We start from the raw sequence: 27,493 nt of genomic DNA, 5'->3' as shown, positions 1-27,493 counted from the left end.
TCTAATATCTTAACAATATATGTGTATTAGTAATTCATATATAAACCTGTTTAATACATAGACATTACAAGGGTCTGAGGTATAAGATCCTAGAATAGATTAAATGTATTAGTGACTGCTTAGCTTAAATTCCGATATTAGTTCAAAGGAACTTTCCAAACCATTAGTGTTGGTCATAAACCTTATCTCAATCATAAATTGAGAAGTTGGCGAAGTGTCTGGGTTTGTTGTCATTTCTTTGACATTGTTTAGCAAGTAATGGTGTTCTACCAAGCAAGAGGTCAAAGGGGGTCATAAATTATGATTAACCCTGGACGACCCTAAAATTAGGAATTATTCCTTATACACCACTGCCCCTACAGGTTAATATTGACATTGTTCAAGATGGCCGCATAGTTGGTTGCTATGACATGCTACCTAACATAGCATCATATGACATCATCAGTGACGTAGTAAAGTGAGATACACAACCACTTCTGAGGTGTGTTAAAAAGGTGTTGCAGAGAGCACAAGGGGATCTGGGGCTTGATCGGATCTCTCTTGGATGGATCTTTGAGGGTCACTGATGGGAGAGCTCTCACTCTATCTCTGAAGGCTATCTCTCTATCTTTAGAAGGAGAGATTGAACGCAAATATAAAGCCATGATGAAGAGGGTCCCTCATAGGACTTTCACTTCTCAAACAGAAAGAACTCTTAAATACTGGTAATGTATAATGTTTATTATTACCATTTAGGTAATTGGAGGTTTTTCGCATACACATAACTAAAACCTTTTAAATATACTTGGCAAAAATAATTTGGATTATATTATTTTTAACTGCAGTATGAAATAATTATATTCCAAATATTAGGAGACATACAGTATACAAATTATGTGTGTCTTTAACAAGCTAAATGCCAACAGTTGTACATTGGTTTTAGGGTGATGTCTGTGAAAATAAATCCTCTCTAAATTTAAATACGCTTGTCTGTTTTGCCAAGCTTGTGTACAGTGTTCTTTGATCTGTACCATATAAGAAGAAGAAGGGGAGATCTGTTTGATTTGAGAGGAGATAACATAGTGTCAAGGTAAACACAAGCTTTTTACTAGAGTCTGTGGAAATCACGAGAAGGTTATCTTACATGTAACCAGGTTTTAAATATACCAGGATGATTTAAAATCAGAGCTGTGAATTTATCTTGTCATATAATGTAAATATTATCTGAACATTCAACCATCATGTATCTCTGATTGTAGAAGTATATAAATTATTTGTTTTATCACGAATTGTACCTGATTTAAATTTTTGCACTATATCTTTAGTTAATAAATATATATATTTTAAATATTCATTTGTTACTTGTCCTCAAAATAGCACGGATAAAAGAATTTTGGATTTCTTGTATTGTAGGAAAAGTGTATATCTCCCAAAGCACAGATTTACATATTTCCATAAATACAATAATATTTTATATTTCAGTATAAACATTCTGACAGTATATGTAGGCACTATGCCGAGATACGTCAATTGTTCTGACAGTGTGCACCCCAAAGCTCAAACACACATGCCTTTCTCTGCAGCCTCAGTTACATGGGGCAGTGACTGAATGGAAAGTGATCTACGCTGAGCAGCTTCCTGTCTATTCGCAAACTGAAGCATAGGAAACACAGTTTCCTATACCTCAGTTATGAATGAACACAGTGAATGGGTGTGTTCACTGTGTTCATTTAGAAAAGGAAGGGGCTGGTAAATTACATATTTACTAGCCCCTTCCCCATTCTCCATCCTGAAACATTCCCCTGCATCAGCTGCAGAAGATGAGAGGAGAGAAGCCAGCAGCACCTTGGGGCAGGGTCCAACACAGGGGGAAACCCGGGTAGAAGAGGGAATCTGCACCGCACATAGTGATTACAGTGTGCCCAGGAACACCTGCCACACCCCCTGTGCAAGACTATGCTAACACCAGAGTGGAGAGAATAGACACATCTCCTCTCTACACAGTCTTATTGGGAAGCATCTGAGGCTGTCAATTACATGCTGTGCCAGAGTAGTCTGGTCAAGCTGACTGAAGATGAAGGAGAGAGCAGCCAGGATCCACAATAGATGTTATGAACTGAGGCAAGTACACTTTGAATATATGTTTTACAACCCCTTTCATACATGGCAGAGCATTTCCAGAGTGATGTGGGTTAGCCAACTAGACAGTTGCAGTTGCAGCTGTCAAAATAAGTTTTAATATGCACCTTTAAAATCATTGTAGATAACTAGATCATACACTCAAGGGCAAATTTCAACTTTTTTCCCCAGCAGGAGAAAAGCAGCTTCAACAACACGCCTAAGCTGCGTTTTTGCAAATGTGTTTAGGCGTGTTTAGGCAAATCAAGCTCTTGGCCATTTATTCATTTAAGTGGCCAGAATATTAATTTATTCTGGATATTGAAATAAAAAAAAAGGTGCCTAGCACTTAGGCAAGTTTAGATTCGCTTAGACCTTTGTCTACCTATGTTTAGGCACGTCAGGCATTTTTTTCTGCCAAGACGCTGCTCTCTTGAATGCATAAGTGGTGTTTTTGTTTCTGCCTCTAAACTTGTGTGTATGGAAACATAGGCTAACATATAGGGGCATTTAGAGGCAGGAAAAAAAAACATCAAACACCTGCTCAAGTGTGCATGAGGCCTTATAGGAGTTAAAGTGCTTGTAAAGGTAGAAGGTTAAGATACATTAAGATGAAAAAAACTTCTGTGTGTAGTAGCCCCTCTCAGCCCATCTAATACTTACCTGAGCCCCATCTCTATCCAGCGATATGCACAAGTCCCTCGGCCATTCCGGGACTCTCCCTCCTGATTGGCTAAGACGCAGTAGCAGTGCCATTGGCTCCTGCTGCTGTCGATCAAATGAAACAAGAAAAGCTGCTCCAAGTGAGTGAGTCTCTGATTAATCCCCACACACACTAGTCAGTTGCCAGCCCAGCTTGCATGCTGTGAAGAAATAATTTCTGGATTGTTGCACTTCCAAAAATCCTTTTATTGAAGCTTCATATGACAAGTGATTGACAGATGGAGCAGGGAACAAAGAGGTAGACGCGTTTCACGCAAATATCAGGGCTTAGTCATTACCTATCGCTGATATTTGAGCGAAACGCGTCTACCTCTTTGTCCCCTGCTCCATCTGTCAACCACTTGTCATATGAAGCGTCAATAAAAGGATTTTTGGAAGTGCAGCCATCCAGAATGATGCTGTCAATCAAAGTCAGTTAGCCAATGAGAAGAGAGAGGCGTCGGGGCCAAACTGCGGCTTTGTGTCTGAATGAACAAATGGAACTGCAGCTCGGCTGAGGTGCCCCCATAGCAAGCCACTTGCTGTGGGGGCACTCAACAGGAGGGAGAGGCCAGGAGACTTTGGGGGCAATTTCAATAGACATCTGTGCATGAACCCGCACAGATGTCTTTCAAGTTGCCCCCCGAAGTCAGACTGAAATGCGGCTTTGAAATTGTGTGGTGTGGAGCCATGTTCAGTGTGAATGAGGGCTGATGCAATGCCATGAGGAGGATGCCACGAGGAGAATGATAGTATTAGTTCCTGTGCCTTTCAAAAATAAGCCAGCAATGGCAGCTTTTGTATTTCTTTCCCTACAGGTTATCTTTAACTCTCCAGTAGAAAGTAGAATTTAGGAAGTTAGTAAAGTTAGTAAATTTAAAAGTTATAAAAACAAAATAACAATTTGTTAAAAAAAAACTTCAATAAAAGCATTAGAAAACAAACAATGCCAAAAACATACCTTGCAGGCTGCATTTATCATTAGCGGCACAGCAGTGATCAATAAGAGGCATCAGTAAGTCATCCCATTTACTACAGTAGTTATTTAGAATCAGGGGGCCACCAGTTATAATGACTTTTTCAATTGGAGCCAGGACACTGCTGTCTTGCCTAATTAAATACAAAGTGTTAACTTGATTAATTCAGTGGTAAAAAAAAAGTAATTACCAAATGCAGAAAGTGATCTGTGCTAGATGTTATTTTATCTACAATTAATTCAGGTTTGGCTAAACAAACCTGCCCCTTTCTTACCATGGATAGAAAAACCGCCACTTCCTAGCCCAATTGTCCTAACCTTTAGATCACATGGTCTCTGCCCCCAGAGAGTAGGGCTTTTACAATATTAGCTTTTTTTCCCTTTCTAAATAAGATTAGATAAACAAACCCTATTTGGAAAATCTATAGTGAGACAAGAAGAACAGCAAAACAAATATAGGAAGCAAAAGCTAGGCGCAAACATATTTCTTTGACTTTTGTTTTTCAATCAAAAAAAAATGTGTGCGAGTAATAAAAAAAAGGAATCCCGGATTCATTTTCAGGCTTGTTGCATCTCCACATTTTAGCAAAGCTCTTCATATCAGCTTACCAAGCAGAGGGGTCCTTAGAAAACTTCCAAAAATACTTTATTGGTTACACTGTGCACCAAGTTCTATGTGTAAAGCTTATATTCTGGAGAGCAGGCAGATCTTTTATACTGCTTTTAATGATGATTTCAGAAAGTAAAAGGTACCGTATGTATCAAATATACTTTAACTCACCTTGCCTGTAGATTTATGGAAGAGAACAGATTTCCTGAGTTTGTCCCCAGGATATCTTGAATCCACATCTCTCCTTCAAAACATGGATCTATCAGCAATGTGGGACGCTGCCAAGAAAAGGAAAGTATAGCTGCATTCTCCATCTGCTGTGGAGTCCAATCTGCAGAAGCACAAATCATATTTGTATTGAGCTAAAAGTCCAATTACAGTCCTGAAAGTCACATTCCAGCTCAACTGCAAGGTCACCACCTGTCCAATAACATGGTGAGCCAAGAACATTAATGATACAGGGAGATTGAGTGTGTTCTAATTAAATTAAATTAACACTAAATAATATATATATATATATATATATATATATATATATATATATATATATATATATATATATATATATATATATATATATATATATATATATATATACCATCTATGAGTAAAATAAGCTTGATTTTCAAAAAGATATATTGGTGTATCACATTACTATACAAACATTAAAATCCCATACTATACAAACATGTATACAATGTATGTGATACAGCTAAATTTGCTGATGTTAACACAGTACTTCGGGTACTTGGAGAGTCTAAGCTAAACTTCTCTCTCTCCTAACCTAAAATGTGAAACTTGGGCTCCTGACAAGGTATGCCCCTGACTTCTGATGTTTAAAGTATTGACTTAGATAGTGGTTGGAAGAAGATGCATATATTGATTTTTAACCCCCCTGGCGGTATTCCAGAGTCTGGCTCGAGGTGGAATTTCAGAACCAAGAGCGGTAACCCCAAGCCAGACTCGGGATCGCCTTGCAGCAGCCACAGGCATGGCTTACTTACCTTGTCCCTGGATCCTGCCATGCCTCTCCACTGTGTGATCGAGCTGTCTCCTCGCTCAATTCACACAGTGCCTGTGTGCCGCCGAGCTCCGTTCCCTGCGACGTTACGATGCACAGGGGTTGAGAACAGCGCCAAATTCAAAAAAGTAAATAAACACCAAACATACAGTATACTGTAATCTTACAAATTACAGTACTGTATGTAAAAAATACACACACCCTTTGTCCCTAGTGGTCTGCTCAGTGTCCTGCATGTACTTTTGTATAATGAAAACTGTTCTTTCTGCCTGCAAACTGTAGATTGTCCATAGCAACCAAAAACTGTCCCTTTATGTCAAAAGTGGTTTTAGACCAGCTAGAAAACAGCAATAATAAATTATAATCACTTGCAGAATTGAGTGATAGCGATTTGTGGGGAAATTCGTCATAAAAAAATAAAAGTAATGACAGTGACAATTCTGCAACTGAGCAAATTTCAGTGTTTTTATTTGACTACATCATTGAATAATTTTTATTATAATTACATTATTATTTGTTATAATTATTTATAGTTATTTATTATATTATAATTTATGATTTTGTTTTTAAAACTTTATCATAACCGAGATGTCTACTAGACTCTTGTTTGGACAGATTTAAGTGAGTTATTCCTAAGAATTACAGGCCTACAATGTAAAATGCCAAATTTCCTTGCAAAATAATTGTACCGCTTTCAGCACCTAAAATCTGAAATAATCATACCGCCAGGGAGGTTAAAGGACTTATTTTTTCTCCCTCCTTCTATGACATGTTGGTTGGAATCTCTGCTGATTGTCAATATCTGTCAGATTTGGTAAACTTCATGGCAATCTACATATATTGTAGACTTGGCCATCTACAGCCAAAAAGAAGCAGGTGGCTTATCTGCCTCCTTATGGTTTGCTTAACGTGTGTGCCTTTGCACACCCTAATCATCTAGTGCGCTCTGCTTACGCACTTTACCTTCACTTTACCAGCAGGGAGATCAATGTACCATGGCCATATATAAATGTATATATATACATTTATTTAGACTTGAGATTTGGGGTGCACCCCCTAATGCAATAGGCTGTGCACACCTATGACTCAGATACGTTTTTGGGAGAGGGGGGGGGGGCACCTAGTGGAATTTGTTTTTTTTTTTACTTTAATGCAGAGAATGCATTAGGATAAAAAAAAAAACTTTCCACTTTAGAATAACTTTAAAGGTATTGAAGGGAATGGTCACAATACAACAAATATGAGATTGATTTGGTTGATGGGTATATGGCATTTGTTATACAGCTCAGTAGGCATTTATATATATTATATATGTATATATTATATTAAATAAATAAATAACATGAATTTACCTTTTGCTGACCATTTTTGAACTTCCTCCATCTTAACAATTCTCATAATCAAAGCCCTAATAAAGTCCATGTAGAGATCCTCAGTAATCACAGGTAAAAAAGAAGAAACAGTAGTCTCTTGGTCTGCAGGGTTCTGTGCACTTTCATCATCATTGTCTTTTTCTGTTGAAACAAAGAAAAATAGTGGGCTGTAGCTATTTTTCTTTAGGTCTTAGGTCTTTAGGTCTAGGCCAGGTTTATAATAATACTGTGGGTTTACTGCATGCTTGTTAACACCAAATATGTAGCATGCTATTGTGAGTTATTATTGCACCACAAAGCACCTCAATATGTAACTGCACCTTTGTTTTCCCTTTAGTTCACATCTGTTTTTGTTGTTGTGTGTTAAAATGGAGATCCATTGGGGATGTGCCATAGGGTGCCATTCAGAATGTGTGTCAGTCTACAAAACACTTTTTTCATACAGAGACTAAAAATGGCAAAGTCAGTGTTAAGCCCCATCCATCTTATACTCTAACTAGGTCCCCCTTTCTGAAGGTAGAACCCAATTTCTTCTGAATACAGATTTAACTTTACATTTATGTATGATTCATATAATAGAGTGATTTATGAAGTACATTATACAATTATTTTTTTTTAAAAGCTATGATCCCATAAAATGAGTAAACATCTATACACTGTAGTTCCTGTCTGCACTATTGCTGCCTATTTTTTAATTTACATAACATTACTGAAACATTCAGAAGAAAGAGCATGATAACTATGACTATCTTTTTATAATTATAGTAAAAATGCATTGTAGATAATTACCTTCACTGCTATCTCTAAAACATATATGAACTAAGTGGTAGATTTACCCAGGTTTGTCCATAAAAAAAAACCGAAATACTAAAGCAGTAAAATAGAATTGCAGACTAAACCTAATCAGTCTTAAAAATGCTCCACCCATCTCCTAACACTTATGCTGACTAACCTGTATAAGTAAGATACTTACAGTGTCTTGAAAAAGTATTTACCCCCCTTGCCTTTTTACCTATTTTGTTACATTACAGCCTTTAGTTCAATGTTTTTTTTTTATCTGAATTATATGTGATGGATCAGAACACAATAGTCTAAGGCGGTGAAGTAAAATTGGAAAAATATATACATAAAACAATTTTTCAGAAATAAAAAACTGATGATTGCCATTTACCCCATTGTTATGAAGCCCATAAAAAGCTCTGGTGCAACCAATTACCTTCAGAAGTCACATAATTAGTGAAATGATGTCCATCCCTGTGCAATCTGAGTGAGTGAGTGAGTGAGTGAGTGAGAAACTTATATAGCGCAACACATGCGAACTGAATCGCCTCTGGGCGCTTGGTATCCATTCCCTGGGCTCTCAGAAGAGATGGGTCTTGATCTTTCTCCTGAAGGCCAGGTGGTTTACCTCCAATCGGATGGTGGTTGGTAGAGCGTTCCATAGTCTTGGACCGCAAATCTTCGTTCTCCTTTGGACTTGTATCTGGCTTTGGGTATCTGGAGTAGATTTTGGTTGCTGGATCGCAGAATGCGATTGGTGTTGTGAGCTTTTAGTTTCTCGCATATATATTGGGGGGCATTTCCCAGAATACACTTATGCGTTAGACAGAGTGCTTTGAAAGTGATTCTGTCTTTTACGGGCAACCAATGAAGGGATCTCAACGAAGGTGAGATTGATTCCCATGTTTTTTTCCCTATCACAAGTCGAGCGGCCGTATTTTGAACGACTTGCAGACAAGTAATTTGTATTTTGGGAGTCCAAGATAGAGGGCATCACTACTGACCTCTGAACTCTGCATCACATATTACTGGCCTCTGAACTCTGCATCATTATTGACCTCTGTACTACATGTCACTTGCTACTAATCTCTGTACTCTGCAACATGTACTATTGACTTGTGTATTCTATGTCATTTACTGCTGGCTTCTAAACTATTTGTACTACTTACCTCTAAACTTGGTGTCACTTACTTTAGAGCTCAGGGATCAGCAGTAGGTGGTGCAAAGTTCAGGGGTCAGGAGTATATGACACAGAGTCCAAAGGTCAGCAGTGACACAGAGTACAGTAATAAGAGCATCTGTCTCACAATATACAGTAGTCAAACAGCCCACCCCTACACATCTTACTACTGTTCTCCCACTCCCTGGACTCATCATGGTACTCACAGTACTGCAGCTCCAGCTCTCCTCTTCCTCCTATTCCCCAGTCCAATAGGTGGGGCTAAATCACAGCCAATCACAGCTCTGCTATGCAGATCCTTCCCCTTATAATCTGCTGTAACATAGGATCACAGGTTCTCTAAACTGAGAAGTATTGGGTATTTCCTTTACTCCTGCCAGTTGAACAAAGCAGCAGGGTAGCAAAGGAAATGTGATTATGTACTGCTGTAGAAGTGGCCATGAAAGAGAGCTTGTTGCCAAACATTAATATCCATTAATATCCATTTTATATATATATATATATATATATATATATATATATATATAGAGAGAGAGAGAGAGAGAGAGAGAGAGAGAGAGAGAGAGAGAGAGAGAGAGAGAGAGAGAGAGAGAGAAAGAGAGAGAGAAAGAGAGAGAGAGAGACACATACATACTTTTTCAAGGTACTGTAGTTTACCTATATGTATTTAAATCATGTCTGGAGTTTGGCTTTAATTGTCAGAAATGTATATAATAATGTCTTGTGAATGCCACCTGCTTCTTGGCAGGTAGCAATTTCAATATTTGCTATCTTGCAAATCTAGCAGTACTGTTGAAATCCAACACTTCAAAGTGGGTGCCATGTTCCTCCTTCTGGCCACTCTGTAATTAAGGGGCACTAACCAACATAATCTGAAGATTTGCTGAACATTGGACAGGAAAGTATTCATTTTCTCCTGTTACAGGGTGCATCTACCTCAAATTGTATAGACACTTGACAGGGACTCTTTAAGGATGTACAATCTTCACAAAGAAATAAATACCTTTTGTTTTTAGACTGTTTGTATCATTACTGTTCTTCTGTCTATCCACAGGAATATCATTGGGGAATATTACCGAGAATTCAATCACACGCCCTACAAAAAAAACATGGAAATAACTTACTTGGTCAACTAACATCAAGCAAATAATATGAAATTACATATAATACATCTTGATTATACATTTATATATAAACTAAGCTATCATTTAAGCTTTTTAATAAAGATAAGTTGGTTCATTTACTAAAGGCAAATAGGCTGTTCACATTTCAAGGCGATTTTCCATTAAGCCCCATGCACACGGACAGAATGTCGGGAGACATTTGTCGGTTCCAAAAAAAAACAGCTGACATTCTGCCTATGTGAATGCCAGTCTGTCCTCAGTTAATGGCAGAGAACGCTGATCGGAATGTTCTAGCGGGGGACCCCCCTGTCAAAACACAACAGCTCAGCAGGGGAGATTGCTGAACTAACCTTGCATGGTTAGTAAAGTGGCTACGACCGGAGCTGACAATTTTTTTCATTCAACCCACGGGGTTCAATACACGAATAGTGTATACCCAGCTGTAGCTTAGTAAATGTGGTGAAAATTCCCACTGCAAAGTATCCAATCATATTCACATAATTTGCTAAGCTAAGGAAAAATTCCCTTGCAAAGTGAACACTCTATTTGCCCTTAGTAAATCAACCCCACACAGTGTGATCCATAGATTTAACATAATTCAACAAATGTAATAAAACTATTGAGCTTTTAAAAGTTTAATGTAGTAGGACTAATAAAAGGATCCAGTGTCACTGATATTACTAAGCACCCAAGACACTCTAATATGCGAATCCCAAAGGACTTTATAAAATTAAACTTGCCCCTCTGCAGAGGAAAGTTAAGAGCCGCCCCAATTTATCCACTATCTCTTGCAATGCATTATTGATCATTGAGGCTGGAATTCACAAGTGAATTACAATAGATGGAAGGGGCTTCCATTATCAAGGCCAAAAAACTGCATATAAGAGAGTCTTAGAATTCGGAGCTCCTGGGTAGCTTTTGATGTCAGATGACAAAGCCTGCAGGTCTTAAAATATTAAATTAAGGACTATATTTTTTATGAACCTCATTACACTCTAAGCAATGTTATTAAAACCCAATTGAAATAAAAATGTTATAAAGTGAAATAAATATTGTACTAATAACCTCCATTTGATGAGGTTTTTAGACCACTAGATGGTTTTACAGTGCACAAGAGGAGGAACATTATATTCAAGAAAAATGGGTATTTTAAAGCATTTACAAACAAAAATCAATCACAAATCATAACACGTGGGGTACTATATTGAAATATAGTGTGGACCTTCAACTATAGCATTAACAGACTGGTAATTATCTATAACATTTATAAAACATAAGGGTTCCCAAAATAAAATTGTCAAAAGAAATCCGGTAACAAATTCCTAAAAAGGAACCTCAGTCAATCTGTGTTTTTTTTTTATTCCCCTCTTACCCTGTTCGGTTATTCACATGTCCAGTAAATTCAGTGTTGTCCCACCGCAATCAGCCACAACACAGTGGGTCCCATGCCATCATCTTTTTTACTTACATCATCAAGGGGCCAGCTGTCTCTTCCTGGTTAATGCAGCCAGCCCCTGATGAAACCCATATGTCACATGCACTCTACAGTACCTCAAGGCCCCCTAGGATTAGTGACGTAAGAATCTCAGGAGGCTGCAGGTAACTTGGATGTCATTCTTGCCTAGTTTTCCTGGGAGGGGTCCTAAAAAGACTGGTATTTGGGAAAAATAATCTATCACAATTGCGAATAAATACATGTTCAATTGTGATAGAGGAGGTGGGTAGGAATGCAATGAGGGAAAGTGGGTGGGGAGGGTGAAGGTCTGCTTTACACTTTCAATGTTTAAATGCCTGAAGCCACTCAGCAGATAGGAAACTGAGAATTAGAAGGGTAGACATATTTGTTAATTATCATTGGAACATAGGATACGAGCAGACGAAGAAAAATAGAAACATATGAATGAAAATATGTAAAAGTGGAGAAACATGGAAAAGAATAACAGATGGTGATGAAGGGATGAAGAGAGATTTATGGGTAGAGTGTAAAGAAAGAGAAGGATCCTGTAACTAAACGAGAGAAAGAGAATAAAGGGATTTAAAAAGAACAATAGGTCTTGCCTAACAAATAAGATCAAGTAATAATAACAATAGCAATTCTATGGCAGACCACTAAAGAAACAAAATCATTGATAATAGTATCTTACTGTGCAACACAAAAGATCTTACACTACATAGACATTTTTAATTTAAATCTTTATTACCTATGTCTGGATCAATTGAGTCGACCATTAATGGGAAACCTCTTTCTTTAACAGCCATAGGCCATTCCACTGTTAGCATGAGCTGTCGAAAGTGGTGTTCATAAGCACCAAGGTACGACACTAATCCCGCTGCCAGGGCTGTACTTCCAGGAATCCCACTGAGCCTGTCTGGAAGGGAGCTTACAATAGCAGCATATTTCTTGTTCTCGTCTTCCAGGAGCTTCAAAGAGATTAAAGATATTAAAGACAGTTAAATGGAGTTGTCAAGTTATATGTCACTTCATTGAATTGAGCTTGGCGAGGGTTATCTAAAGGACTGAGGGATTTTTACAGGCTCATTCTTTGTTGTTATTTCCACAGCCCGTGACCATCACTCATCTCCAGCTTGCAGATCTGTGTGCAGTAAACCAAATAATACATCATCCATTTTTATGCAGCTTACAGAAACTTGTTCACAATATGCCCAGGAGCACAAGTATATTTATTTTGCAGTTACCATCTAAGTTCGCTGTATTAATGCATACTACAATTTAATGTTTGGCTGATAATTAACATAATTAGCTCTTAAAGACAGCACAACCAAGATCAGTACTGCATTAAAGTGGTTGTAAAGGGTGAAGGGTTTTTACCATTGTGCATTCTATGCATGAAGATAAAAAACGTTCCGTGTGCAGCTTCCCCCTCAGAACCCCCTAATACTTACCTGAGCCTGATCTCAATCCAGTGATGTGCATGAGACCAGTGGCTCTCCTGGGTCTCTGCCTCCTCACTGGCTGAAACACAGCAGTGGGAAAGATGTTAATCACAGCCCGTGAGGAGGGAGAGGAGGCAGGACTGAGCCATGCTCTGTGTGTCCCATAGACACACAGAAGAGGCTCGGAAGGAAGCATGCACGAGTACCTCGACAGCAAGCAGCTTGCTCTGGGGGCACTTGCCAAGGAAGAGGGTCAAGAATCATCGGTGGGGGACCCGAGAAAAGGAGGATCAGGATTACTCTGTGCAATACCATTGCACAGAGCAGGTAAGTATAAGGTGTTTATTATTTTAAAAGGAAAAAAAAAAAAACCTTTAGGACCACTTTAATTTGGTTATATTCATTAAGCACATGGTAAAAATCAGAAAGGTGATCAGTATGTATCATATTTTGCTGTCTGTATCTCTGCACCATAAGGTTTAAAGAAAAAAGCATCAAAAGTTCATAGTAAACAGACTGACCACTGAAACCTCCTATTGATGCCTATAATCTTTAGGCCTCGTACACACGACCGGTTTCCTCGGCAGAATCCATCAAGAAACTTGGTGGGAGAGGTTTTTTGCTGAGGAAACCGGTCATGTGTATGTTTTTCATCGAGGAAGCTGTCGAGGAACTCGACGAGCAAAAAAAAGAGCAAGTTCTCTTTTTCCTCGACGGGAGTCTGAATTTGCTCGTCGTGTTCCTTGTCGGGCTGGTTTTCAACGAGAAACTCGAGCGTGCGTATGCTAAGAAACCCGCGCTTGCTCAGAATAAAGTATGAGACGGGAGTAAAAGTAGCATTTGTAATGGAGATAACACATTTTTCAAGCTGTAACAGACTGAAAAGTGCAAATTGTCTCTTAACAAACTTTTACTTAACACGCAAACACATGAGATTAGCAAAACCAGCCCCAAGAGTTGTGCCAGTGGAATCGAACTTCCCTTGCCATTGTATGTGTTGTATGTCACCGCGTTTGAGAACGAGGAGATTTTGTCTTGACAGTGTGTACGCAAAGCAAGCTTGTCGAGTTCCTCGACAAGCCTAACAAGGAACTCGACGAGGAAAACTATGTGTTTTGCCCGACAAGTTCCTCGGTCGTGTGTACGAGGCCTCAGAGCTTATAATGTAGAGAGAACATCATGTGAAAATGGTGTTTTTACTTGGAATATTCAAACTTTTTATAACTAAGGTGTTTTGATCGAATGACCTCTCAGAAAGCTCATTCCGGAAGCAGTAAAGCTATGCTCGAAAGCAAATAATTAAAATAAGCAATTTGTAAAGTGTTTTTTATTTTGCAGTACGTGAAAGATAAAACAATAACATATGTATGTAGTTAAACTCTGTATCTCTTTGCCTGGAGTTGTCTTTAAATGCAGTTTCTCCCTAAAACACAGCTGCTTTAACCAGCCATAAATACAAAGATATTCAGTTAGTTTAGTCTTTTTTCAACTTTATTGTAATACTACTGAAATTGATAAAAAAAAAAACTTGTACCCCTGTATCTATGGTTTCACAACCAATAAACCTTATATGGTAAATATTTCATCTTCACTTGCTTTGTAGTGTGCACCCTGCAAGTAAAAGCCAGTAGCAATATTTTATTTTCTTTATTTATAGTGTTGTTTGCTAATGCTATCTGCTGGTGATTTTATTAATGAAATAAAATACATACCTGTGCTACTTGTGCTGCCTGATCTAATTTACAGGCTATTTCAATAGTCTTTTGTTGTTGCTTGTTTTTATGCATGGTTGCCTCTTCAAAGCCCCTCTCTAGGTCACTCAATCTTGAAAGAAGAGCTTTTTTTCTCTGCTGTAAAGATATCATTTTCTGTTCTGCGTCTTCTAAAGCAATTGTCATTTCAGCAACTCTGCTCTGCAAAGGTTTCACCTGAAATACAAGACATTCTCAGAGCAATTACTTTACTGGGTAACAACCAATTTATTTGAACTCCTGGTTTATATATAAATGTGCCTGTCACCAGAAAACTGTTAGTATCCTATTTTCTCCTTGTTTAGGAATTTAACAGAATAGGTAATCAGAGAAATGATCAGACAGGGAGTAACTGTAACTTGCAGTTTTCAAAACTTGCGCTGTAATGCAAATCAGGTTAGGGATGGCCAAAAACTGCAGAATACGGAATGCTACATAAACATATAAAAGCTGATAAGCCATGGATTCTTTACAGCAATGTCTTCATGACTCAAACAGGGTAACATGGCTGCAGAGCATAATCTTAAAGCGGGGTTCCACACGCAATTTTTCTTTTAAAGTCAGCAGCTTTGAACACTGTAGCTGTTGACTTTTAATAATGACACTTACCTGTCCTAGGCACCCGCGATGTCGGCCCCCCCCTGTGGCCGATCGCTCGATCCTGGCAGCACCCGGCGCCTCCATCCTTACTGAGGGAAACAGGTAGTGGAGCCTTCCTACTGCGCATTCGAGAGGCGTGCATGCGCTTTTGTGAAAGGGCAGCTGCTTTCTGGGATACACACAGTTCCCAGAAGGCAACGCGCCCCATTCCCCAGAAGACACGGCGGGATCGGACGAGGAAGAAGACCTGCCACGGTATGGGAAGAGGCAGATTAGGAACTTCCGCATAGCAACCGCTCTTTCTGGATAGTAAAAAAAAAACATTTTTTTGCAGGATTTTTTTATTTTTTTATTTTTTTTTGGAACTCCACTTTTATAAAACTCTATAACAACAAAGAGTCAAGCTGGGTCAAACAGTTCAGAAGACAGCTTCTTGCTTCACCATATACAGTACTCCCCACAGTGAATTCCAGAGTAGATCTGGTAATGCAGGTGAACAGCTGCAAAAGGTCACTCCATTTGAGCTGGAGAACGCTACTAGCAGGTAGCTCCCCACAGTAGCTGGGTCTTTGGGAGAAGCAGTGTACTATTAGGCTTTGATATGACTGCCTGCATACCTGGTCTAACAGAGGAGGACCTTTCTGACTTGGCTGTAGATTACTTGCCCAGATACCTGCCTGATCATGGGTGGCTTCTGAGGGAGGGAAGCTGAGGAATTTACACTCCCTGGGCCAAGGAACCCACGCAGTTGCAGGAAATTTAGTTAAAGTGCCATGTGCCTGCATCTGAGCATGGTGAGTAAATGGGCACTCTGCTACAATAAAGCACAAAAAGGTAATTTGGTAAAAGCTTCAGCATCCAAATTAGTAAAAAAGCATGGGATTTTCTGCAAATGCCTTCATAAGAATAAGAGGTTGGGGCTGTTTTGTATAGTTTTACATATTCCATACAAGCACAGAATGTTAAAAAAAACACATACAGTAACACATATTGATCCTGTCAGAAATCCAGTGGAATTCTAACTTTGTGTAGTGAGTTCCCAACACAGTGCATCCTAAAGATCCCAAAAATCTAAATACGTCCTAGCGGGTGAACTACAGAACACCTCCCCATGTCATGGAGATTAATATGGGGGAGGTGGTTTTTGTTAAACCTGTATATGGGCAGGGCCATTATTTTAATTTGAGTTATTTGTAGTGGGCCATATCAATTGAGGTATATGAATTAATTAAATTAAAGAAAATAAGTACATGCTGGTAGGTCTGTTGGCTCCTTTTTAAATTGATTCTAGTTGTGAGGGGGAGTACAAAATCAGATTTTTTATTTATTTTTTGTTTGTTTTGTCTTTAGTTCAGCTTTAGTAAATGCTGTTGTTTTCAAACTTAATTAACTAGCATGAGATTTATTTAGAGATCTGACATGAGCTACTTAGGGGATTAATGATCACTGATTTATGAATATTGAGCGGCATTTCGATAATCTAGGCTAAATAATCACTTACATCTCAAACCAGCTTTTTGAACTATTATACTCTTCAGCAATCACTCAAAGGAAGTTAAATGTCTCTGATTTATAACTATAACGTACAGGACCCAGTACATTTGCTCTCTCAATGTGTAAATTCAACAAATGCAATTTTCAGCACCTCTAGAGAACCAATTTAAGTCAACATTATGCATGAGCTGAGCATGCTGGAAATCTCTGCTCTCTTATTTAACTCATTAAATTTGCACTGAACATCTTGCAATTAAAATTTCACACATATTTCTTATGATTGACATTTGGCCTTAGTGAAAATTTGTTGAAATTGGTTGCTTTGAACACATAAGAGAACAGAGACAGAATGTGTTTTAGGTCTGATAATGTGTATTAACTCTTTGAACCTGATTACTAATAGATATCATAAAGCTGGATTTGCAAACCACTTAAATTGGACATGTAAGAAATAGTTTAAGTACTGTAGCATATGGATGAGTGAGCTTTTGACAACTTTTTCAAATATGTAAATAACTGAAAGGCCATCAAAGGCACAAGAATTCCAATTGACCGGACTAATGATCTCAATATAGAGAATCAGGTGTGTTTTTTACAACTTAAAATGATTATAATAGTAGTTTTATATATATATATATATATATATATATATATATATATATATATATATATATATATTTATATATATATATATATATATACACAGAGAGAGAGAGAGAGAGCGAGAGAGAGAGAGAGAGAGAGAGAGAGAGAGAGAGAGACATTTTTTGGAGGTAGGAAATAGTTCAAACCTCTGTTAGTTTTTTTTGTCATCATGTTCTATTGGAAGATACATTATTTTAAAGTTATACTAGTATGGCTGACACTACATTATTAGGCCTTTTAATAAAAGCTGCAAATGGCTACAGTGCAGGCATCTGTCATTTATAAATTCCTTAATATATATATTCTATACAGTAGGTAACATTATAGTGTAATGTAAGTAAATTAGTAACACAATATTTTGAAAGAAGTAGTATGTTAATTCCAGTTTTGTTGTTATTTACAGTGTGCATATGATGCACCAAAGACTATGGGTGTAGTCACATGTAATAAGTGTATGTTAAAATACAACTCATTGGGGTTGATTTACTAAAATTAAAGAGTGACAAATCTGGTGCAGCTCTGAATAAAACGAATCAGCTTCCATTTTTTTTTTGTCAAAGTTTAGGCTCGGCTCACACATAGGATCAAACTTGTGAGATCCCAAGTCGGATGACTTGTGAAATTCAATGTTTCCCTAAGAGGTCTTAACCACTTGCTTACTGGGCACTTAAAACCCCTTCCTGCCCAGGCCAATTTTAAGTTTCAGCGCTGTCACTCTTTGAAAGACAATCGTGCGGTCAGGCTACACTTTAACCATATGACATTTTTATAATTTTTGTTCACACAAATAGAGCTTTCTTTTGGTCATATTTAATCACCACTGGGTTTATTTATTTTTTGCTAAACAATAAAAAAAAAAAACTGTTTTTATAGTTTGTTATACAATTTTGCAAACATATAATTTTTCTACTTCATGTGCGCTGATGAGGCTGCACTGATGGGCATTAATAGGCTTCACAGATGGGCTTCACTGATGGGCTGCACTGATAGGCACTGATAAGGCGCCACTTATGAGCACTGATAGGTGGCACTGATGAGGCTGCATTGGTGAGCACTGATGAGGATGTACTGATAGGTTGCACTGATGAGACTGCACTGGTGACCACTGATGAGGCTGCACCTATAGGTGGCACTGATGGGCACTGATAGGTGGCACTGAAGGGCACTGAAGGGGACCGGTAGGTGACACTGATAGGTGGCACTGGTGGGCACTGCTTAGCATTGCTGATATGCACTGGTAGGTGGCACTGGTGGGCACAGGTAGGTAGCACTGGTGGGCACTGCTTAGCAGCAGTGGGTCTGGAGTGTGCGGGACCAATGTCCCGTTTACTCCAGACAGTAATCGGCTTTTTCTGTCATTGTCATTGGCTGACAGCTGATCACGTGATAAGGGGCGGGAAGAGCCCATTACTCCAATCTGTGATCAGGTGAGTCTCATTGACTCGCTGATCACAGAGCGAGCCGCGCATAGGAGGACGTACATGGACGCCCTCCCAGCAGTTTAGGCCCATGCTGTAGCTGTTTTTTGGCTATAGCATTGGCGACAAGAGATTAACCGATACTAAACAAGTCTGTCCGACTTTAGAAAAGGTTCCTGCAGTACTTTGGTCTGACAACTTCAGTGCCGCAGAGTGTGAAATCATCAAAGTCGTATCAAAATCGGAATCCAAAGTTGCCTCGAAAACCACGCGAAAATCACGCAACTTTGGAGTTGGGCTAGTGTGCACGAGCCGTTATTGAACAAGTTGAAGTTAGAAGCTGCGCTAATATTTAGACTATTGTCAAGCATCAGAAGATGAATATAATAGGTGTACTCATGGCGGAGTAAAAGCAGTTAATTTCACAGGCTGGTCTTCTAGATAGTAGTTAGACAACACCACAGTGACTCCATGCGCCACACAGCAATGAGTGATAAACCCACCACTGAATGAATGGCCGCTTACCAGAGGGCAAGTCTAGTATGAAGCCTCATACACACGACCGAGAAACTCAACGGGCAAAACACATCGTTTTGCTCGTCAAGTTCCTTGTTAGGCTGTCGAGGATCTCGGCGAGCCAAATTTCCCCACTCTCGTTGAGGAAAAAGAAGACATGCTCTCTTTTTGGCATAACGAGATCCTCGACAGTTTCCTCATCGAAAAGTGTACACACGACCAGTTTCCTCGGCAAAAAACAGTTTCTTGCTGGTTTTTGCCGAGAAACTCTGTCGTGTGTACGAGGCCTGACAGTCGGCTATAAGCCAGCCACAGCCTTTACTCTCCAGGGAAGATAGGACGACAGGATAGATTGACATGAAATAAGGATTCAAGGACTCCCGATTACATCATCAATTCGTTAGGTTAATGGTAACAGAGAGAAGGGAGACCATAGCACAATTCTGCGATAGGAACATTTATTAAAAAAAGAGAAAAGTACTTACAAAGTATCGAAATAATAACTGTATCTAAAAATTGCCTGCCGGCATGCACGGAGCCCTTCATCCTCACTTCAGCGTTGTGACATCACTGCGCATCCTCCCATACGCGTTTTGTCATCAAAAGACGTTATCAATGGGATAACGTCTCTTTTTTTAATAAATGTTCCTATCTCGGAATTATGCTATGGTCTCCCTTCTCTCTGTTACCATTAACGAATTGATGAGTACGAATGAAATCGGGAGTCCTAGAATCCTTATTCCATGTGAATCCACCCTGTCATCCTATCTTCCCTGGAGAGTACAGGCCGCGGCTGGGTTATAGCCGACTGTCATACTAGGCTTGCCCCCTGGTAAGCGGCCATTCATTCGGTGGTGGATTTATCACTCATTGATGTGTGGGGCATGGAGTCACTGTGGTGTTGTCTAACTACTATCTAGAAGACCAGCATGTGAAATTAACTGTTTTTACTCCACCATGAGTACACCCAGTATATTCATCTTCTGATGCTTGACAATAGTCTAGTTTAAATATTGACACAGTTTTTCTTGTATTTAATGTGTTTTTGTGCTTATCCCACTCAAGCTGCTGCCTTTGGTATTTTGTATTTTTAATTTAATTTAATTTGAGTTAGCGCTGGTTTTCTTTTTTCCTTGAAGTTAGAAGCTGATTGGCTGCTATGCGCAGCTGCACCAGATTTTGCACTGGCTGACCCCACCAATATTCAATCATCGTTTGGAAGATTTTTTTGGTTGAATGGGTAAATGTTTACAAGTAAAGAGTCCTCAGTTAGTTTAAAGTTGGAATCTTACTTAGCAAACAGCCAAGTCACTAAATTGGCTTTTAATCCACAGACATTGTCAGTGAAACAGGTTATGAATATCCAAGAAAAACATCTTGGTAATATACACTTTGCATCTACAGGAAAGTACACTTAGGCTGGCCAAACATGGTTTGAATCGCGAAACGTTAATGGGCAGGCTGAATGTACAAAGTTGATCGGTCAATCAACTTTGGTACAACCAGCCTGTCGGATTCACTTAAGATTATTGAAAGCAGCTGCTATAGCTGCTAGCGGAAATCACTGTCTTCTCTCGATGGAAATGGCTTCCCCTGCTCGCCCCGCTGGTTAACCAATTGCTGATTCCCCTGTCAGCACAGTCTGTGTTGATGGGGGAATTCGTGTGAATTTCTTTCCTGCAGCCTGTGGTTGCAGGAAATAAATTTGCACCATGTATGCCCGGCCTTAGGCTTCTTTTTTTATAGCATAGTGCAAAGAGTTATAGTGTCACTGTCAAGAAATAACAAATCAGCTTTCATTCGTCAGGCCTCTCTATGCAGGGAAAAAAAAACTGTCTCCTGCTGCAACACCTTTCTTAATGGCACTATGTATTATACAAGATGACTCTTTAATCTTCTGGACAGCGGTAAAATACTCAACCTTTTTCTCATAGGACAAAAGGTCACTCAACAAGAAATATGCCTTTAGCAAATTATGGTTTCACTGTGTTATAACAAGGCTCTTGCAGATAATATTTGGAAAGCATTAAGTAACATTTTTCATACTAATGTCATTTCATATTCTACTGATAGGGTTACACGCAAATCTCCACCTGTCTTCATACAAATTAAAGCAGGTGATACAACAGTCTTTGTAATTACATGGTCTAAATTGTATTATTAGCTCATATTGGATTATACTAACCAAAACTCATTAGGTGGTGTGTATTAAGTCACATGTGTGCTATTCACTTGCTGTAATTATATTATTACCGGTAATTCATATTAAATTACAATGACAACATTTCATTGGACTTTGTATGCTAATTTATGTGCACTGTTGGCTTTTAAGTAAAAAAAAAAATGTTGCTTTGTTAGCTTCGTACTTTAACAGACAATGTCAAATGTCCATCGCAAAATATTTCTATTACTGTTCTGCTGCAGAGGTACAGTCTCTGCTTGGCTGTTATCCTACTCCTAACTGTAGGAAGCATTTTAAGAGATGTATAACTCCCTTCCCATTATCAGGTATTAGATGCATTTTAAAAAGAAACCAACATTAATTTAAAGCACTTTTTTCTATAATTCATGGTCCTTCAAAGATTACCTTAGACGTTAGAATCCGATAATACTGCACTGCCCTTTGAAGCCATCTCATAAGACTTCCTGCTGCCATGTTACCAGCCGCCTTTCTCTCCATGTTTTCAGGGGTAAACTGAATTTTCCTGATATTAGCTTCTAGCAGCTCAAGAGTAGACTGCGGCAACTACAATTTGGAACAGTAATAATTATTATAAAAAGAGAAACGTTTCTAAGTACATCTTACTTTTTTACTTTAGAGAGTTTTTTTTTTTTTTTTTTACATACTTGTAGCAATCAAAGAACCATGCAACAGCCATTTACAAAGTATCATCATATGCATGACCACCAATAAGAATCAACTGATAATAAGTATACAGTGTATTGACAAATAATACTATAAGTGAGAAAAATTGTAATGTAAACATTTTTTTATAGTAACATTATATGGATAAGGAATTTTTCACTTAACAGGTCTTATTGATACTAGTAAGGTAACGTTCTTGTACAACTGAATAAATCTCTGCTCTAAAACTTTAATGTTAGTGAGATCGTATTTTATGCTAATAAACATGAAATAAACAACCAGGTCTTTTACTGTGCTGTCATTGTTTTACTTACTAAAGTATATTTGATAGATTCTTATAAGCTATCTCGTTCTACAACCTTCACCTAACCCTAAGCAGCTGGCATTTAAAGTGGAGAAAAACACCCAAATGCAAACAGATAAATAAAACAAATCCCATTTAGTGCTTCAAGTGATCTACTATTAGCTACCCATGCACCTACTGTACCTACCAAATGCAATAAAACACAACATGTACTACATAAATGAAATAAAGCAAGAAATTGTGTTTAACATTAGTATATGAATCAAAACACAGTAACAAATCACCAAATATAAACATGGAGAATCAAAAACTTAAAGGTAAATTATTGCAAACAAATGACAATGTCCATATATTACATCTTCTAATATCCTTGTGCAATATGTGAAGTCAAAAATATACCTTGGTGCCAAAACAATTGTGACCTCCTCACGTTCTCAACTGGGCACACACTCACCTTCGTGAGCCCAATACACACTATTAGGATTTTTTTTCGTTCAAGCAGCTGAGCTATTGTGCTCTGGCAGGGAACGACCCCTCGCCAGAACACTCCAGTCAGCACTCTCTGCCATTGGCTGTGAGTACTGATCGGGAGGCGGTCGGCTGTTGGTTTTCTAGCATGCTCATCCCACAGAAGCCAGGCCAAGCAGTGGGGTTCGAACAGACAGGCTGCCACACACATGGGCTGAATTTCGGCCATTTTTTATTGAACCGGACGATGTCGCCCAACATTCGGCCCGTGTGTTCTAGGCTTTAGATAGACCTTGGTATCATGCTCATCTAGTTACTGCAAGAAAATGTAATTCAATGAAAGATACTTCGCAACTCAATCTAATAATTGAAATGCCTTTAATACGCAATGGTCACCATGGACCTCAAGATTCCCAGATATGATTCATTCTATTAATAAAAGCCTTATAAATAATTAATTAATGAGCAATCCTTGTGTTATGGTACACACAGTTTTATTTGTTTTTCTTTATACTTTATGCCTTTTCACTGTTACGTATGTAGTAGCTTGCCTACAATAGATGAGAAATATATATTTTTTCTTTTTTTGATAACACTCTATAGCTAACCTGTGCATAGCCTTTGAAAGGGTTTGTGGCATCCACATTGTGTAGTAGGATGTGCAAGCCCTCCTAATAAGTGATACCCACAGGTGTATTTGTTAATAAGCTATATTAATTTGACCTAATATCCTATGCAATGCTACTATTGTAATTTTCATTGTTAAAATTTAATAAAAACAATTGAAAAGAAAATATAACTTAAAGCGGGAGTTCACCGATAAATTATGTTTTTTGCTCTTTTAACCTTAGATGGATGCTCATTTAGTCTAGGGCAGTGATGGCGAACCTTGGCACCCCAGATGTTTTGGAACTACATTTCCCATGATGCTCAGCTACTCTAAAGAGTGCATGGGCATCATGGGAAATGTAGTTCCAAAACATCTGGGGTGCCAAGGTTCGCCATCACTGGTCTAGGGGAATCGGCTAGTTGTTTTAAAATCCGAGCATTACTTACCGTTGTAGAGGGCGATCTTCTCCGCCACTTTCGGGTATGGGTCTTCGGGACTGGGCGTTCCTTCTTGATTGACAGTCTTCCGACAGGCTTCCGAAAGGCTTCCGACGGTCGCATCCATCGCGTCACGAGTAGCCGAAAGAAGCCGAACGTCGGTGCGGCTCTATACTGCGCCTGCGCACCGATGTTCGGCTACTTTCGGAAAATCGTGACGCGATGGATGCGACCGTCGGAAGCCTGTCGGAAGACTGTCATCAAGAAGGAACGCCCAGTCCCGAAGACCCATACCCGGAAGTGGCGGAGAAGATCGCCCTCTACAACGGTAAGTAATGCTCGGATTTTAAAACAACTAGCCGATTCCCCTAGACTAAATGAGCATCCATCTAAGGGTAAAAACAAGATTTTACCGGTGAACCTCCGCTTTAAGGCCCAGTGCAAACTTTTATGTGGGATGTGCTGCCTAGGACTTCCTGGAGGGGATTGCACTATGGGGTTGATTTACTAAAGGCAAATAGACTGTGCACTCTGCAATAGCAGTTGCTCCAAAGCTTAGTAAATGAGCAGAAGCTCTGCTGACTTCCACCTTTCAATCATGTGCAAACAAAAATGCATTTTTTTTTATTTTCTTTGCACATGATTGGGTTTTCTTTGCAAAGTGAAGCTTCACCTCATGCTCTGGGGCAACTGCACTTGCAGAGTGAAAAGTGCACAGTATACAGTATTTGCCTTTAGTAAATCAACCCAGTGTGTCTCTGTGAGAGGTGTGAGTTTACACTGCACTAGCCCTTGACAAATGTTCTTGCAGTCAATAGATGGGCCTGATTGTTTTAAAACAGTGGTGAGTGTAAGACCACCATAGACTGATCGAAATTCGGGCGGTTCAGCAGAGACCGGCCATATCTTAATCCATCTATGTGCAGGCTGGTTTTACTGAAGTCGATCCATTGATCAACTTCAGTACAACCAGCCTTTAAGGTTTTTTTATTGTTCTATCATTGCTAGCGGCTATAGCTGCCAGCAGTAATTATTGTATTCTGGCAGCTGGGAAGCCTACCGCTGTCAAAATAAAATAGCACAGCCCCCATAAACACTAGTTGTTTGGGGGAATACATCTATTTTCTTTTCTTCAACCCGTGGTTTAAGGAAATAAAATTGTATGATGTATGACTTTTTCCTTCATAATAAAGCTGTTGAATGTTCTATTTCCTTTTTTCTTTTCTGGAGTTCATCATCATGCTGGGAGATCTCTGCATTAGTTGAGCTGGATTTGTCTATAGAGTTATCCCTGTCTTGGCTTTAAAGGGAGCATGCTCTGCTCTGCTCTGCATGATCTTTTGATACAAATGTCTATCTTGTGTGCCCAGTGGCAAGGTGGAGGTCACAATCATTTTGGCACCAGTGTATTTTTATGATATCACATATTGCACAAGGATAAGAAAATGCAATGTATGGACAATGTCATTTGTTTGTAATATGTTGCCTTCAAGTTTTTGATTCTCTATGATCACATTTGGTGATTTGTTATTGTATTTTGATTTTTATATGAATGTAATAGACAATTTTTACATTGTTATGTATTATTGCAAATGGTGATATACAGCAGGTGCATGGGTATATAGTATATGATTTGAAGCACTAGATAAGATTGATTATTTTATAAACACATATCTGCCAGATTAGAAGCAAATGCAAGAGATTTTAGGACACAACTTGCCATAGGAAGAACAGATGAGTACATATGGTTTAAATGGCAAGTAAAGGAGTGTTAATTATGTGATTTATAATATGCATGTTTTTAAGCCATGCTGAGGTATAGGTATAAGTGCTGTAGGTCACCACAGAGGATAGCCATCTGTCCCATCTTTTTTTAAACTTTAGCAGGCAAATCCTGTTTTCATACTTTAGCTTATTTATAAGGTAGAGCTTGTCAGATATTCAGAATTCACATTATTATGGTTGCAGTATAGTATTTATACAGACTTTATGTATTAATTTGCACGCTAGGAACAATATTTCACACACAAAAAATTGATAACATTATCTCTTGATAAATGTGATGTTTTACAGTATATCCTAATATCCTAATATCTAAGATAACTATGGGAATAATATTATCATATATAAACTGTACCACTTGCTGACAAAAGCTCTGCACTATAGGACAAACCATCAAAAGATAATAGAAGGTATCAGTAGTATTGTTACATTTAGGGCAGCATGAGGAGTGGGAAGGTGTAATTTAGCAAGTTTCAATTGAGTTAGCTATGTTCTATTAAAAGTATATAGCGTTAAGCCAAGTTATCTGAATATTTGCATAAAATTAACTTGTGGGACTCTAATACATTGCCCCTTGAGCCATTAACAAATACCTCTAAACTTCTCTTCCCAGGCTGGATTTTTGGTAAAGCATAGGCTAGTTGTGGGTCAAGGAGTCGAATTTTGTATGAGAACTTTTATCAAAAAAATAATTATACCTGGGCAATATGAAATGTTGTTAGCTCATTCATGAATCGGTCAAGATTGGCCATTTGCCTCTTAGCTCCCTTTGCCCAGGTGAGGTCAGTGTTTGGAGACTTCAGAATTATGATGATAGAAGCCATGAGCTCTTCAATATCCAAATCTGGCTTCTGCATTGCGCGCAGCTCTCCTGCAAAAAAGAAAATATGAGCACACCCAAAATACTTTTTAATCTATTGCCACAACTATTCAGTTACATATGATGAGAAGTCTTGGAATTATCATTCAATATGTACTCCAAGAATATATTAACCACTTAAGCCCCGGACCATTTGGCTGGCCAAAGACCAGGCCACTTTTTGTGATTTGGCACTGCATCGCTTTAACTGACAATTGCGCGGTCGTGCAACGTGGCTCCCAAACAAAATCAACATACTTTTTTCCCCACAAATAGAGCTTTCTTTTGGTGGTATTTGATCTATTCTGCGGTTCTTATTTTTTGCGCTATAAACAGAAATAGAGCTACAATTTTGAAAAAAATTCAATATTTTTTGCTATAATAAATATCCCCAAAAAATATACAAAAAAATGTTTTTTTTTTCCTCAGTTTAGGCCGATATGTATTCTTCTACATATTTTTGGTAAACAAAAAAAATGGCAATAAGCGTTTAGTGATTGGTTTGCACAAAAGTTATAGCGTCTACAAAATAGGGGATAGTTTTATGGCTTACTGGAAGAAGAGGGCACATTTGCAGTTACTGATGATAAGGTGCTGCTCTGCACCAGGGAGGAGGAGGACGAAAACAACTTAGTTATCCATTTTACCACCTCCTCTGTGTGGTCTGGCTGTATAGCACACCCACTACCAGAAAGGGAATGTCTATACATCAATAGGCAACAATTTGAAAATAGCTTGACAAATTTTTTTTCATATATATTTTTTGGGGATGTTTATTATAGCAGTAATATAGTAAAAAATATTGAATTTTTTTTTTAAATTGTCGCTCTATTTTTGTTATAGCGAAAAAAAAAAACGCAGAGGTGATAAAATACCACCAAAAGAAAGCTCTATTTGTGGGGGAAAAAACAACAATTTTGTTTGGGAGCCACGTCACACGACTGCACAATTATCAGGTAAAGCGACGCCGTGCCGAATCGCAAAA

The 27,493-nt window shown here is 38.5% G+C and overlaps 1 protein-coding gene across 1 annotated transcript in view; it reads right to left on the bottom strand.

The window, feature by feature from the left end:
- The window catches only part of LOC120926622 (dynein beta chain, flagellar outer arm-like), a 533,844-nt gene that overhangs the window by 224,031 nt on the left and 282,320 nt on the right, over nt 1-27,493 (bottom strand). Inside the window, 8 exon segments of the mRNA XM_040336739.1 lie at nt 3,761-3,909; nt 4,557-4,716; nt 6,759-6,920; nt 9,743-9,835; nt 12,065-12,284; nt 14,471-14,686; nt 21,770-21,928; nt 26,348-26,520. Of these exon segments, the coding sequence (XP_040192673.1) occupies nt 3,761-3,909; nt 4,557-4,716; nt 6,759-6,920; nt 9,743-9,835; nt 12,065-12,284; nt 14,471-14,686; nt 21,770-21,928; nt 26,348-26,520 (1,332 nt within the window).

The sequence above is a fragment of the Rana temporaria genome, chromosome 2, assembly GCF_905171775.1.
Source record: "Rana temporaria chromosome 2, aRanTem1.1, whole genome shotgun sequence".
In the NCBI taxonomy this organism is placed as follows: domain Eukaryota; kingdom Metazoa; phylum Chordata; class Amphibia; order Anura; family Ranidae; genus Rana; species Rana temporaria.
This window is presented reverse-complemented; position numbering and strand designations above follow the sequence as displayed.